Source organism: Mus caroli, unplaced genomic scaffold (genome assembly GCF_978045245.1).
Source record: "Mus caroli unplaced genomic scaffold, Mus_caroli_1 scaffold_6, whole genome shotgun sequence".
In the NCBI taxonomy this organism is placed as follows: Eukaryota; Metazoa; Chordata; class Mammalia; order Rodentia; family Muridae; genus Mus; species Mus caroli.
This window is the reverse complement of record NW_028227261.1, coordinates 40,116,680-40,131,112: the sequence shown is the minus strand read 5'-3', so window position 1 is coordinate 40,131,112 and position 14,433 is coordinate 40,116,680. Positions and strand designations below refer to the sequence as shown.

At 44.6% G+C, this 14,433-nt stretch overlaps 2 protein-coding genes across 7 annotated transcripts; one reads left to right on the top strand and one right to left on the bottom strand.

The window, feature by feature from the left end:
* Window positions 1–1,466: 1,466 nt before the first annotated feature.
* Mmachc (metabolism of cobalamin associated C) lies at window positions 1,467–7,345 on the bottom strand. Its single transcript, XM_021161410.3, has 4 exons — window positions 7,210–7,345; window positions 4,853–5,047; window positions 3,911–4,063; window positions 1,467–3,096 (listed from the first exon to the last, which is right to left on the bottom strand). Exons 1-4 carry the CDS (start codon window positions 7,288–7,290, stop codon window positions 2,686–2,688), a joined length of 840 nt encoding a protein of 279 aa, XP_021017069.1. The 5' UTR covers window positions 7,291–7,345; the 3' UTR covers window positions 1,467–2,685.
* A 276-nt stretch (window positions 7,346–7,621) lies between these two features.
* Window positions 7,622–14,433, top strand: Ccdc163 (CCDC163 homolog). 6 transcript variants are annotated; one of them, XM_085839058.1, is made up of 10 exons: window positions 7,622–8,047; window positions 8,186–8,216; window positions 8,377–8,558; window positions 8,663–8,744; window positions 9,182–9,365; window positions 10,472–10,539; window positions 11,359–11,426; window positions 11,711–11,814; window positions 13,254–13,387; window positions 14,169–14,433. In XM_085839058.1, the coding sequence occupies exons 1-10, from the start codon at window positions 7,970–7,972 to the stop codon at window positions 14,285–14,287; spliced, it is 1,050 nt and encodes a 349-aa protein (XP_085695184.1). In that variant the 5' UTR covers window positions 7,622–7,969; the 3' UTR covers window positions 14,288–14,433. The 6 variants fall into 6 exon arrangements, with proteins under 6 accessions (XP_085695184.1, XP_085695183.1, XP_021017067.1 ...); XM_085839057.1 differs by having other exon boundaries at window positions 8,338–8,558; XM_021161408.3 differs by having other exon boundaries at window positions 8,183–8,216; window positions 13,326–13,387.

Genomic DNA, 14,433 nt, shown 5'->3' with positions numbered 1-14,433 from the left:
CTGCAAAATAATAGGACTTGGCCAGTAAGAAGTTCATTGGGTATCTTAGAGTTTTATTGCTGTTAAGAGACTTCATGAGGGCTGGTGAGATGGCTCAGTGGGTAAGAGCACCCGACTGACTGCTCCTCCAAAGGTCCGGAGTTCAAATCCCAGCAACCACATGGTGGCTCACAACCATCCGTAACGAGATCTGACTCCCTCTTCTGGAATGTCTGAAGACAGCTACAGTGTACTTACATATAATCAATAAATCTTTAAAAAAAAAAAAAGAGACTCCATGACCATGGCAACTCTTAAAAAAGGAAAACATTTAATTGGGGCTGGCTTATAGTCATTATTTAGTCCATTATGGTGAGAAACATGGCACAGTACAGGAAGACATGATGCTGGCCAAGGAGTTGTGAGTTCTAGCAGAAAAAGACTTGTGTGCCACACTGGGTGTGGTTTGAGTATAGGACACCTCAAAGCCTGTTCCCACAGTGACACTTCGCACCAACAAGACCACACTTACTAACAGTGCAATTACCTATTACCACCACATTAAAGATGCTTGCCACATGGTGCAAGAAGAGAATTGGCTCCTTCTTACAAAGTTGTCCTCTGACGTCATAAATGCACTGTGATATGCCTCTCCCCATGAATATGAGTGTAATCGAGGAGGAAAAAGGAATGACCACTGGGCCTGTCAAGTTTTTAATTGCAGAGATGAGTGCTAGATTAGGCTATAAGGTAACACTTTGCTTGTAGACCAGAAGAATGTGTTGGACCTTTTGGGGCTGGAATGAGAAGCAGTTGTGAGCCGCCTGCTTGAACTGGATGCTTACTGAGGTTTGCTGGCCAATAAGCTCCAATAATTATCCCCTTGTTCCCAGCAAGCAAAGTATGGAACATTGGAGTTCTGGGCAGGGCACAGTAAAGTGCTTGAAAAAGTTATTAGGGCTTCTTTTTTCCCTTTTGCCACTACATTTTTTTTTTATCACGGAATAAGTAACACCTTGGAAATGTTACACCTACCAGTTTTCAGGATGCATTTTTAAGATTTACTATGTATACATGTTATATACATATCATGTATACACATGGTCTCCCCGCACATATACCTGCGGGCCAGAGGGCACCAGGTCACATGTGATTGCTGGGAATCACTCAGGACCTCTACAAGAGTATCCAGTGCCCTTAACCTCTCTCCATCCTGGGTGGAATTTCTTTTTTAAAACCCTCAGTAGTTTGCTTCTCCCTCCCTGTTGCAGGGTTTGGGGGGCAGGGGTGGATTCCTGTTCAAGGAAGAGATTTGAGATGAATATGATTGAGTCTGAGACTGGTCTGTCTCTTGTTTTCAGTTTTCAACAAGTAAAATCAGCACATTACAATTTACCAACTAACCTCCCTGGACCCTGGGAGTGAAACTTGAAATATCAGAATTGGGGAACTATCTCTGGAATCAACAAACAGGCAAACAAAGTTGGTGGCTTTGGATATGATTGTATTCAACTTCTTGTATTTTAGCTGTGATGAGAGAATATTCCATTTTGATCCTGTAAAGTCAGGAAGAAGTTTCTTCTGGATTCTTGGTTAGGGTAGACAAAACAATCCTATGACATCATGTCCTTCCAACATTCCAGAATTCAAAGTACATCTATTTGAGCATAAGTATAAGATTGCCTAAGCCTTTAGTAATAGCACACTGTAGGTCGGCAGTTTCAATGTAGTTTACTTAAATATTAATTCAGCATAGCTCTATGTGGTGGGTACCCCTAGGAGCTACTAAATCTGTTTCTCAGCCCCCAGGGGTTGTTGAACAACCCTTTCACTGGATTCCCTAAGACAATTGATTCATAAATAGCAAAATTATTAGGTAGCAACAAAAATAATTTTATGGTTGCGGTCACTACAACATGAGGAACTGCCTTAAATGATAGCAGCTTTAGGAACAGTGAGAACCATGGTTCTTAAATAGTATCTTAAGAGTACTACTCAAAGCCGGGCTTGGTAGTGCACGCCTTTAATCCCAGCACTGGGGAGGCAGAGGCAGGTGGATTTCTGAGTTTGAGGCCATCCTGGTCTACAGAGTGAGTTCCAAGACAGCCAGAACTATACAGAGAAACCCTGTCTTGAAAAAGAAACCAAAAAGAAAGAAAAAAAAAAAAAAAAAAAAAAAAGGTACTACACAAGAGCCTGGCATGGTGTGGTGGTGCACGCCTTTAATCCCAGCACTTTGGAGGGAGGCAGAGGCAGGCGAATTTCTGAGTTCGAGGCCAGCCTGGTCTACAGAGTGAGTTCCAGGACAGCCAGGGCTACACAGAAAAACCCTGTCTTGAAAAACCAAAAAAAAAAAAAAAAAAAAAAAAAAAAAAAAAAAATAGTAATGGGCATGAGTCTAATATTTGAAGTCAACTGCTGATTTTGAGTCTGCCTTGGCATCTGATTTATCTTGACCAATGTAAATTGAGTCTTGACTGTCTGAAGCACTATTATCAGGAAATCCTACCCAAAATGAAATGGTTTTACCACAGTGCAAAAAATCAGCACTCTGGAGGAAACAGAGGCAGGTGGATCTCTCTTAGCTTGAGGCCAGCCTGGTCTGGGCTACAAAAAAACTAAAAAAGGAGAAAGTGTTTTTTTTCACAACCCAAATCCTACTTAAAATAAATGTATTATGAGTGGGATCCCGAAGGGCAAAAGTTATCAAGGGCCTGGGGATACAGGTGGTGAGGCACTTGGACTCAGCCAGCTTCGAGCTCTCCTGGAATTCTGAGGTTTAGTAAGCAAGGAAAGAGGATGCTCAGATGTAGTGCTAGGGTGTTCTGAGGGTTGGGCTAAGCCTAATAGGGCCAAGCGTTGGGCAGGTGGGGTGGAGAAGTAGATCTTCTGTTCTTCGGAGTACCGTTCTTCAGGAGTCACAGCATCACGGTAAGTCCAGTCCCGCCAATGGAAATTGAAACCTTCAAGCAGAGTGATGCGGCCAGCTCTTGTAGGCACACAGTCAGGGGGCTTTCTGGGTGGCAAATTTGGCACTTCAATCCCTGGCAGCAACATTACCCCTCGGATGGCAAACCAGCCCCCAAATCGGGGGTGTATGCACACGCCTGCTATGTGCTGGGGAGAGGACAAAGAAAAAGCAGGGTTACAGAGGTCATTTTGACACTAGGTTCAACGACTATTGGAAACTTTTTATCCCCCAAGAATGGGTATGAGTGTCTTGCTTGCATGCAAGCAGTACCCACAGCGGCCAGCAGAGGGTGTCAATCTAAAAAGGAGTTGCAGATGGTTCTGAGCAGCCACGTGAGTGCTTGGGATTGAACATGGTTCATACAAAAGCAACAAATGGGGCCTGGGGTGGTGGCGCACGCCTTTAATCCCAGCACTCGGGAGGCAGAGGCAGGCGGATTTCTGAGTTCGAGGCCAGCCTGGTCTACAAAGTGAGTGCCAGGACAGCCAGGGCTACACAGAAAAACCCTGTCTCGAAAAACCAAAAAAAAACAAAACAAAAAACAAAAGCGGGCTGGTGAGATGGCTCAGTGGGTAAGAGCACCCGACTGCTCTTCCGAAGGTCCAGGGTTCAAATCCCAGCAACCACATGGTGGCTCACAACCATCCGTAACGAGATCTGGTGCCCTCTTCCAGAGTGTCTGAAGACAGCTACAGTGTACTTACATATAATAAATAAATCTTTAAAAAAAAAAAAACAAAAAAAAACAAAAGCAACAAATGTTCCTAATCTTTTCCTAATTCTTTCCCACTTAGTGCACACTCATTCCATGCAGAAGGCTCTGGCCCTTCTATTAAATTAAAAAATCTAGCCAGGCAGTGGTGGGGCACACCTTTAATCTCAGCACCTACACAGACCTTATACTTGAGGGGCCTTTACTAGCCTTCCCCTTGGTCCCCACCCACACATTCACTCTCTGACCTGGGTCCCCCATGGGTCTGCATCCACATCTTGTCGTTGGTAGTAATAAGCAGCACCTGCCACATGGGCTGCTGTCTGGGCGAGAATCTTAGGTCGCCGATTGGGGTGTACCTCATAGTCAGCAATGACTTCCATATGCACTTCTGGAAACTTCTGGAACAGAATACAGGGCGCTTGTTAGCACGATGGGAGTCATGACTTTGTTCTAAGGCCTATGTTATGTATTAATATGCCTCCTGTTTTCATAAGCCCATGGGTTATTTTTGTTGTTGTTTTTTTTGTGTGTGACAGGGTCAGAATGACCTTGAACATGCTATATATATCTAAAGATGATCATGAATTCCTGATTCTCCTGCCTCTATCTCTCTACTGCTGGGATTCACCATTAAAAGTCTGTTTGAAGGAAAAACAACTTTAACCTAAGGAGCTACAAAGTGAAGGAATTTAGAGTTTCTCTGCCCCCTCAGAAGGGCCTGTACTTGAAAGGAAATATAAAAGCCTTGCTCAGAAGCCTCCATTATAGGAGTTATTGAGTCGTCTGTGGCAATTCTAGAGTGGAAAGACCTAGAATGTATATGTAAAGATTTATGTGTATATAAATGAGTACAGGCTGAGAAATAGTCTTCTGCCTTCGAAGGCTCCACAGACAGCATAGAACGCATAAACCCAGGCAAAGGCCAACGACCAATGACTAAAGATGTTGGATTACTAATATTCCAACATCTTTAAGATTAAGACTACAGGTTCCTCTAGTTGTCTATCAGTGTAGTCACTTTACAAAACTGATTTCAGATGGGGAGTCTGCTAAAGGAAAGGGTAAAACCTGGGTGTAAGAAGTTGCAGAATGTCAGGGCTCCTAGCCCTAAGGGTAGATTGTGCCCTGAGTGAGGTCACCAGGGAAGCAGATGTGGGTTTGGGAGTTGAAGGAACGTTCCACATTACCTCTGTAACACTCCTCAGGTGGTAGGACACACATTGATCCACCGGGTCTCTCAGGGTTTGGAAGTGGCAGCTCTTCAAGAAGGGTTTGAGGGCTCGGTCAAACATAGCAGGTGTGCTGAGTACCAGGAAGGCCAGGGTAGGTCCTGGGAAGGGCAAGTGGAAGGCTGGAGGCAGGAGTTCATTGTACCACGCCACCTGGAACACAGAAAGCTCAGGCAGTTGGATCTCTGAGTTTGAGACCAATCTGGTCTACAGAGCAAGTTTCCAGGACAGCCAGGGATACACAGAGAAACCCTGTCTCGAAAAAACAAAACAAAAAAAGAACCCCATCCCCCTGCCCCCCACCAAAAAAAAAAAAAAAAAAGGAAAGAAAAAAAGAAATAAATGCACTAGGGGAAGCTTGAGAGATTAGTAGGAGAGAGGTTGGGCCTGGCCTTACATATCAACTTAAAAACTATGGCACCAACTTGATGAAGATGAGGAGTCATTTAACCCTTAAAAGAATAAAGTGGAGACTAGTGAGATGGCTCAGTGGGTAAGAGCATCCGACTGCTCTTCCGAAGGTCCAGAGTTCAGATCCGAGCAACCACATGGTGGCTCACAACCACCCAAAATGAGATCTGACGCCCTCTTCTGGTGTGTCTGAAGACAGCTACAGTGTACTTACATATAATAATAAATAAAATAAATCTAAAAAAAAAAAAAAAGTAAAATCTTAAAAAAAAAAAAAAGAATAAAGTGACCAATAATTGGAAAGATCTGGTTGCGCTGTAGAGAATGGATTGGAGCCAAGATGGCAGCAAGGAGATTATAATAATTCATATGTGAGAAGTGTTCTGGGATATAGGATAGGTTGGTGGGCTAAAAAACAACAACCTGTGTTTGGAAGATTCAGGTGATATTCATGGTGGCTGTTGGATATAGGACTGGAAAGGTGAGTAGCAAGACCTTATGAGACAGGCGGGGCTAACTCTGTTCAGTATAATAGTTCCTATTATCCAGACTAGACACACACACGTTTAAAATAAGATGGGGCCTCACTATAGCTCTGGCTGACCTGGAGCTTGCTATGTACATCAGGCTGGTCTGGAAGCCTCTGCCTGCTGCGTGCTGGGATCAAAGGCTTCGGCCACCATGCCTCACATTCACATAGGCACTCCTATTCTTTCCCATATCCGCCTTCCATCACTGCCTCCAAATTCTGACTTTTTAAAAAAGATTTAGTTACTTATTTTATGTATGTGAGTATACTGTAGCTGTCTTCAGACACCAGAAGATGGCATCAGATTCCATTACAGATGGTTGAGAGCCACCATGTGGTTGCTGGGAATTGAACTCAGAATCTCTGGAAGAGCAGTCAGTGCTCTTAGCTGCTGAGCTCTCTCTCTCCAGTCCCAATCTGACTCTAGAATGTACATAATTCTCCTCTCCTTTCAATCCATCTTTTCATATACATTTCTCTGTTTTTGTGCTGGTGATTGAGATTTGCAAATGCTAAACCAACACTCTAGCTAGCTAGCCATCCACCTATCAGATAAATTTCTGATAGATGGATAGATAGATATACATCTCATTTAAGTTTTATAGCCTCAGCTTTCAATTTTGTTTTTTCCTCCTTACTAGGAATTGAACCCAAGACCTCAATCATGGCTTTCAAACTAGACTTAACTTCTCAATAGTATCTTCTTACAAGTCTTCCCCTGGAAAGCTCAATGGACTAGGAATCTTAAGATAGGCCAAAGGACACAGGCGGATTTTAGTTTGTGTCTTAAACATCATTTTGTTCACTCAGCATTGTGGGAGGAAAGTGTGGAATAGGGCGGGGCTGGGTGGGGTGGAGAGGGACTGTGGTTACAGAGACTTCTGTACCAGGCGAGCGTGAGGAATTTCTATGCTCAGTCCTGTATTGATGGCAAGCAACACCATGAATTAGCCTTCTGTTGGCTGACCGAACAAACTAGCCAATTGTCTCTTGTTCAACATTAGGAATACTCTTCTCTCTTCATCTGATCGAGTACATAGCCACACCAGCCTTCTAAGTTTTGACCTCTTCTAATTCCTTTGGAAGAATCTGATGATCCCGCCCACACCGGGAGACCGTTTTCTGGTAAATTATAATGATGACAGGTTAGGGGATCTTGGGCTGTATCCCATTCACTTGTTTGACATCATAAAGACATAAAAGGGCAAACGTGTTTCTCTACGTTTTTTAATCAAGCCCCATTTTACAGCACGACCTGGTCCGTCAGACGGCTGCGGTAGGTTGAGAGAATCAGAAGGGCTCACCGGCCTTCACACTTTTGGCACCAAGGCAAATCCTAGAGCTCACCCTAGGACCACAGGGAAGACAAACCAACCTGGAAGGGGTAAACTTCGAAGCCAAAAGGACACAAGTTGTCCTCAATCTTCTGCTTCAGCTCTGCGACTCGCGGCTCCATAACGCACGCTGAACGCTGAGCTTGCTGGGAAATGGAGTCTCACAGCTAACTTGGGCCTGTATGCGTCCATCAGGGCTGGACTACATTTCCCAAGAAGTAAAGGAATAGTAACGGACTCAACTGACTCTGCACGGTGCATCTTGGTACACGTAGTTACTTTGGTCCTTGTAACCCAAACATAACCAAGTCTGGAAGACTCCGTGTCCCGACGAGCTTCACGGGAGGTGTGCACGTATCTCCAGGGAAACGTATTTCCGCCCTCTATTGCCTGTGGTCTCCGCAAGAAGCGGACTCAGTTTCCCGGGTGGCGCTGCGGCACCGGTCCTTAAAATCTCATTCTCCGCCTACCAGAGTTTGAACTCTTGAGCGGCACTTGTCACTTGTCTCAGTGGTGATAGCGTCCTTGATTTGTGGAGGTCTCAACCAAAATTCGTTTTATTCTACCCTCTCGATATTATTCTGTTTTCTTCGCCCCCTCGACCCCCCACTTTTCAAAGTACTCCGTTCCGTAGTTCTAGATTCACAATATTGCTATCGTACTGTATCTGTAGCCCTAGTATATTCCCACTTTACTCATTTCCACCTAACTCTGTGGCTTGTCCTGGGCTGGCCCGCGGGTATCTGAGTGTGGAAGAGCAAGAACAGGGAAAGTTAGGGACGCAATTTCAAGTGCTCCAGGATGAACAGGAGCCCTAGCTGGTCTGATCAGCTTCATGCGGTTCTCAGTTCAACTGATGAAAATATGGCCCGGATTAAGGTAAGAGGGGGACCCCTGGGATCCCCCTCTAACCCCTCCCATTGGGAGGCTAGGCTAGGGCGTAGTAAAGGGCACTGAGAGCTCACTGGCTTGTTGAACTGTTTGCTGTTGTTTGTTTTTTGTTTTGTTTTGTAGCAGAGTTTGTATCCCTTTCGAGTTTCCTCTACAGGTAAGTATTGTCTTTTCTCCCAGCCCTTTTGTCTTCTCAGAGCCTCCTTTCTTTCAGTGCCTGCCTGTACAGCTCACAGTTCTGTACAAATCCCAGCTACTCCCTCTGGTTTCCTACACAGACAGGCCCTGCTCTTGTCCCTTCCCTATTTCCACAATAGGGGACCTGGTTGACACCTGGACTTCTCATCACTTACCTCCTCAGCCAGAGGCCCAAGCTCAACAGCCTTGTGCTCTAAAGACTCCCATTCTTGGAGAGAGATTGAGCTGTACTGAAGCCCACAGCTCCTCTCTCTGGGATGAAGTTACTAAACTCCGATCCCAGCTTCAGGCTCAGGCTCAGGTGAGGTATTCAGGGTATGTACATGGTGATAATGTGAGATGATAATATTAGGAGTTGGGGAAATGACTTAGAAAGGAATGTCTGGGTTTTCTCTGCTTGGGTAGGTGACTGAGGCGCTGAAGCATTCTGTACAGAGCCTGTTGAAGGATCGGGAGAAGTATATGTTCAAGATCAGTGCTCTAGAAGGTATTGGGCCAATTCTTTTCTATGTACGGCACACAGAGCCAGTGAGCTCTCAGTGCCCTTTACTACGCCCTAGCCTAGCCTCCCAATGGGAGGGGTTAGAGGGGGATCCCAGGGGTCCCCCTCTTACCTTAATCCGGGCCATATTTTCATCAGTTGAACTGAGAACCGCATGAAGCTGATCAGACCAGCTAGGGCTCCTGTTCATCCTGGAGCACTTGAAATTGCGTCCCTAACTTTTAAAATGGAAACCAAGAGTTTGGCACATGCTAATGATCTGTGCTCTACCACTGATGTCCATACAGCTTTCGGTTGTGGGGCTTAGCCTTTTAGTGAGTGGGTGAGCTTCTCTCCCTCCAGCCCTACACAGCTTTACCTATGCGTCGTTTGCTCTCATGGGAGTCTCTTAGAGCCACTGACCTTTACTTTCTCCTCTACAGCATCGCTAAAACTGCTGCAGGAGGGCCCCAAAGGGAGAGCCCTTCTGGAGCAATGCCTGGAAGGGCTGAGAAAGGAACTGCAGGGCCTTCAGAGTCAGGTTCAAGAGCTAGTCCAAACACAAATGAAAGTAAGACCAGGAAAGTTGGGTCCTGCCAGTGGCTTTCACCAAGAGCTGCAGAGTGAGTAAGTGATGGGCAAGACTTCACCCTTTTGGTTGTTTAAGATGTGCTTCTTGGGGGCTGGAGAGATGGCTTAGAGGTTAAGAGCACTGACTACTCTTCCAGAGGTTCTGAGTTCAATTCCCAGCAACCACATGTCGGCCCACAACCATCTGATGACCTCTTCTGGCTTCTGGCCTGCAGGCATACATGCTGTATATATAATAAATAAAATTTTTTTAAAAATGTGTTTCACTCTTCCTCTGCTCCTTTTCCCCCTCTTCTTCTTCTTCCCCTTACCCTCTCTCTCTACACGTGTTCCTGGCAGTGGCAGGCCTCTCCTCTCCTCTTTCTCTGTTCTCTCTCCCTCTCTCTCTCTCTCTCTCTCCCCCTTTCCAACTCCCCTTCTGTGCCCTGAATAAACTCTATTCTATTCTATTAAAACAAATGTGCTTCTTGGTGGCACACGGTTTTAGTTCTCGTGCTCAGGAGGCAGAGATGGCCGGTCTCTATGGGTTTGAGACTAGCCTGCTCTACATATTGAGCTATAGGCCATCCAGGGTTACAAAGATCTTTTTTCAGAAAACAAAAAGGACACACAAAAAAAGTGTTTTACCTACATATGTATGCATGCCACATATATGCCTATTGAATCCCCTCTAATTGGAGGTAAAGATGATTTTGAGCCATCATGTGGAGGCTAGAAATCAAAGTTCTCCTTAAGAGCAATTGTTCTCATAACCACTGAGCCATCTTCCTAGCCCAAAGCTTCCTCTTTTGAGGCTTCTGAGCTCCTCGCATAAGATGTTTGGTGTAGCCGGGCGTGGTGGCTCATGCCTTTAATCCCAGCATTCGGGAGGCAGAGGCAGGGGATTTCTGAGTTTGAGGCCAGCCTGGTCTACAAAGTGAGTTCCAGGACAGCCAGGGCTATATAGAGAAACCCTGTCTCGAAAAACAAAAACAAAAACAAAAACAGATGTTTGGCCTACTCACTTTGTTTCTCTGTGATGTTGGCTATTGAACCCTGGGCCCAGTACATGCTAGGTAGATGCCCTTATCATTAAGTTGTGATCTCCAGCCATTCTGGGTTTGTTGTTTGGTTCTAGAATGACACTGCTGTCACTCATGTAGGCACCAGCTTTTGTGGGAAGAGTCAGAGATTCTTCGAGAGGAACTGAAGTTGCTTCGAGACCAGCTGAGTGAGTGAAAGATTGAAAGTGGTTTTTTGCCCTTGTTTTTGGAATATCTTCTTTTTCTTCCAGTAAGTGACATTACTTCTGACTGTTTGAACTATTGAAAAGTCTGGCATATTAGTTTTGTTATTTTTTTAAATTTATTTTTATTTCATGTGCATTGGTGTTCTGCTTGCATGTGAGTCTGTGTGAGGGTGTCAGATCCCTTGGAACTGGGGTTGCAGACAGTTGTGAGCTGCCATGTGGATGCTGGGAATTGAACCAGGATCCTTTGGAAGAACAGCCAGTGTTCTTAACCACTGAGCCATCTCTCCAGTACTCTACCCCCACCCTTTTTTTTTTTTTTTTTTTTTTTTTTTGGAGACAGTGTCTCTACATAGTTCTGGCTGTCCTGGGACTCATTGTGTGGACCAGGCTGATCTTGAACTCACAGAGACCATATGCCTTTGCTTCCTAACTGCTGGGATAAAGGCATGTGTTACCACCCCTGGCTAGGCAAATTATTATTGATATTATTATTATTATTGTTACTATTATTTGTATATTTTATAATTTAAATATTGTGTAATGTTGGGTATCAAATGCACAGGGCTTTTTATTTGCAAAGCGTCTGCTCTGCCACCAAGCTACACCTGTAGCCTTTGGCAAAATATTTTATTTTGCTCTTTATCTCTCATGTCATTTAGTCTTTCCCATCAGCTTGGTATCTTCCCAGCAGCTGGACCAGAATGTGTTTAAGTTTCTACCACCATTCTGGTCACAAGGCAGTGAAGAAAAAGGAATGAAGTTGGAGAATGGTCCCCTTATATTCTGTCTTATTTTCAGGCCAACATCAGGAGTTGTTGCTGGAACAAATAGCTAAAGGGCCCCAGGTTCAGGCCCGCAGCTGGAAGGTAAGACAGGGTTAGATCAAACTCCACATAGTTCATCCTGAGTCTCCATCCTTGCTTTACAGAAAGGGCTTGGATGTCTTCTCCCACCTCCATCTCTCTTTCATTATTTCCCTTGCTGATTCCACATCTCTCCAAAGCAGTTATTCCCAGTCTCTTTGCTGTAAACATGATTCACTGTCCTTGCCCACATGTAGGTTCTCATGTGTCAAGGAGGGGAGTTGTGGGAGGGAGTTTCCCTTGGAAAGAGAGAGATTTAGCCCTCCCTCTGCACCTCGGTCTGGCAGACGTTGGAGCACCTGCAGAGTGACCAGATGGACAGGGTTCATACCTTGGAGGTTTCCAGTACAGAGGCCCATGATGCCCAGAAGGAAGAGCCCTACCTCCTCAGGTCAGATGTTGTGTGTGCTGGGCCGGTACAGGGGGTTTGTGTTGTAGAGGTCAAGCAAAGTTCAGCTACCCTAAATTTGGCCAAAATTGGTTAGGATGGTCAGTCTGAGTATCTGGGTTTGTATTCATAAGAACAGCATTGGATAGTCTAGCTTAGGCTGTCTTTGAACTCCTGGTCCTCCTGATTTATCTCCCAGTGCAGATGTTACAGGTATATGTTACCAGACTATTTTTATTGAGATGGGTGGGTTCCACTGGGTAGCCCAGATTGGCCTCAAACTCACCAGCCTGCTCTCTTTGTTTCCTACAAATGAACAACAAGTGTGTGCTATTATGGTCACTTGTATTACTGAAATTGGTTTTTTTTTTGTTTGTTTGTTTGTTTGTTTTTTTTTTTGTTTTTTTTTTTTTGGTTTTTCGAGACAGGGTTTCTCTGTGTAGCCCTGGCTGTCCTGGAACTCACTTTGTAGACCAGGCTGGCCTCGAACTCGGAAATCCGCCTGCCTCTGCCTCCCGAGTGCTGGGATTAAAGGCGTGCGCCACCACGCCCGGCTTGTTTGTTTGTTTTTGTTTTTTTGAGACAGGGTTTCTCTGTGTAGCCCTGGCTGTCCTGGAACTCACTCTGTCTACCAGGCTGGCCTCGAACTCAGAAATCCGCCTGCCTCTGCCTCCCAAGTGCTGGGATTAAAGGCGTGCGCCATCACTGCCCGGCCTGAAATTGTTTTTTGTATTTTATTTATTTAGTCTGCATACTTGTGGGCATATGTAGCATGAAGTGCATGTGGAGGTCAGAGGTCTGGTAGGATTCAGTTCTCTCTTTCTACTGTAAGGGTTTTGAGGATCAGCCTCAAGTTGTTAAGCTTGGTGACAGGCATGCTTATCAGCTGAGCAACCTTGCTGGCCCCAGTGTCAGGCATTCTTCATTTGATTCAGAGTTGTGAGATATATATATATATATATACATACATATATATATATATATATATATATATGTATCTGTATATATATTTTTTTTTATTTTTTTATTTATTTATTTATTTTTTGGTTTTTTTGTTGTTGTTTTTTGGTTTTTTGGTTTGTTTGTTTGTTTGTTTTCAAGAAAGGGTTTCTCTGTGTAGCCCTGGCTGTCCTGGAACTCTTATATTTTATTTATATGAGTACACTGTAGCTGTCTTCAGACACACCAGAAGAGGGCATCAGATTCCATTACAGATAGTTGTAAGCTACCATGTGGTTGCTGGGAATTGAACTCAGGACCTTTGGATGAGCAGTCAGTGCTCTTAACCGCTGAGCCATCTCTCCACCGCAGTGATATATCTTTATATGTCTGATCAATAATGGAGGGGGTGGGCTGGACTCCTGGCCTCAGAACAGAAGGGTTCTATGCTGGAAGAGTATCCTAGGTCCATCACTTCTGCATGTTCTGAATGTTCTCTCTAGGAACTCCGTTCCTGCCCAGCAGTCAAAGCTGCCACTGGCACCCACTTTCGCCATGTCTCTTTCTTCATCCAGCTGTGAAGTCAGTCTCCCAGACTGTGGCCGTAGGTGGGAACTTTTAAAGAAATTGGATAGGGGTAAGGACGTATCTGAATGACTCCTGAATGCAGCTGTCTAATTGTTTGAAATTGTCTTTTTTTGTGAATCCATCTACCTATGTTATGTCATGGAGAGTAAAGCTACTTTATTATTTGATATTTGTTTAGTAAAAGGCAAAAGATTTATGTGAATTGAAGAGAAACCAAAGTAATTATTATTTAATATTTATTTATTTATTTATTTATTTATTTATTTATTTATTTTGGTTTTTCGAGATAGGGTTTCTCTGTGTAGTTCTGGCTGTCCTGGAACTCGCTCTGTAGACCAGGCTTAATATTTATTTAAAAGTCAGGTTTTGTTGTGTAGCTCAGGCTTGCTATGTAACCCAGATTGGTGTTGAACTCAAAATCTTCCTGCCTCAAGTTCCTGGTGTTAGGATTACAGTCATGGGCCACCACATTTTCATTTAACCACTTAAATGTAGTTGAGGGATAGGTACAGACAGAGAGAATTCGCCAGAGTCAGCACATGTAAGATCAGGCCTGTGTGTCTTTTCCAGGGCGGTCCAAGACCTAGTTCTGTGCATGGCAGTCTTGCTAATTTCTTTCCTTTTTGGGGGGTTGAGGGGAGTTGGCTTTTTTTTTTTTTTTTTTTTTTTTTTTTTTTTTGAGACAGGTCTTCTCTGTGTAGCCCTGGCTGTCCTGGAGCTCACTTTGTAGACCAGGCTGGCCTCGAACTCAGAAATCTGCCTCCCTCTGCCTCCCAAGTGCTGGGATGCTAATTTCTTTTTTAATTTAATTTTATTTTCCTTCATCTTAGAGCTCCAGAACAACTCCTTTCCTAACCTGGAGCCCAGCAGCTCTCAGCTCCGTGCCCGGAGGCTTGGGCACGAGGACCTGTTCCTTGAGGGCCCCACGATCTTCCAGAGTGACCTGTAAGCACTTGTGAGAAAAATGAGGTGCAGCTTCTATCCCAGGCAGCCTCCTCATCCTCTCCGTTCACGCCCTCTTTACTGAGGCATCGCACTGTGCAGCCAGTCCTGCTCCCTGGCTAATTCAAAATAAAGTAGCTTCATTCTCCCTGA

Bases quoted from the DNA above. Each gene is read 5' to 3' on its own strand.
- Mmachc (XM_021161410.3), bottom strand. From the start codon at position 7,290: ATGGAGCCGCGAGTCGCAGAGCTGAAGCAGAAGATTGAGGACAACTTG. The intron at 5,048-7,209 runs GTTGGTTTGTCT...TCTGTGTTCCAG, and splicing joins TCGAAGTTTACCCCTTCCAG to GTGGCGTGGTACAATGAACT. The intron at 4,064-4,852 runs GTAATGTGGAAC...ATTCTGTTCCAG, and splicing joins ACCTGAGGAGTGTTACAGAG to AAGTTTCCAGAAGTGCATAT.
- Ccdc163 (XM_021161404.3), top strand. From the start codon at position 7,970: ATGAACAGGAGCCCTAGCTGGTCTGATCAGCTTCATGCGGTTCTCAGT. The intron at 8,217-8,337 runs GTAAGTATTGTC...TTTCCTACACAG, and splicing joins CTTTCGAGTTTCCTCTACAG to ACAGGCCCTGCTCTTGTCCC. The intron at 11,427-11,710 runs GTAAGACAGGGT...TCGGTCTGGCAG, and splicing joins TTCAGGCCCGCAGCTGGAAG to ACGTTGGAGCACCTGCAGAG.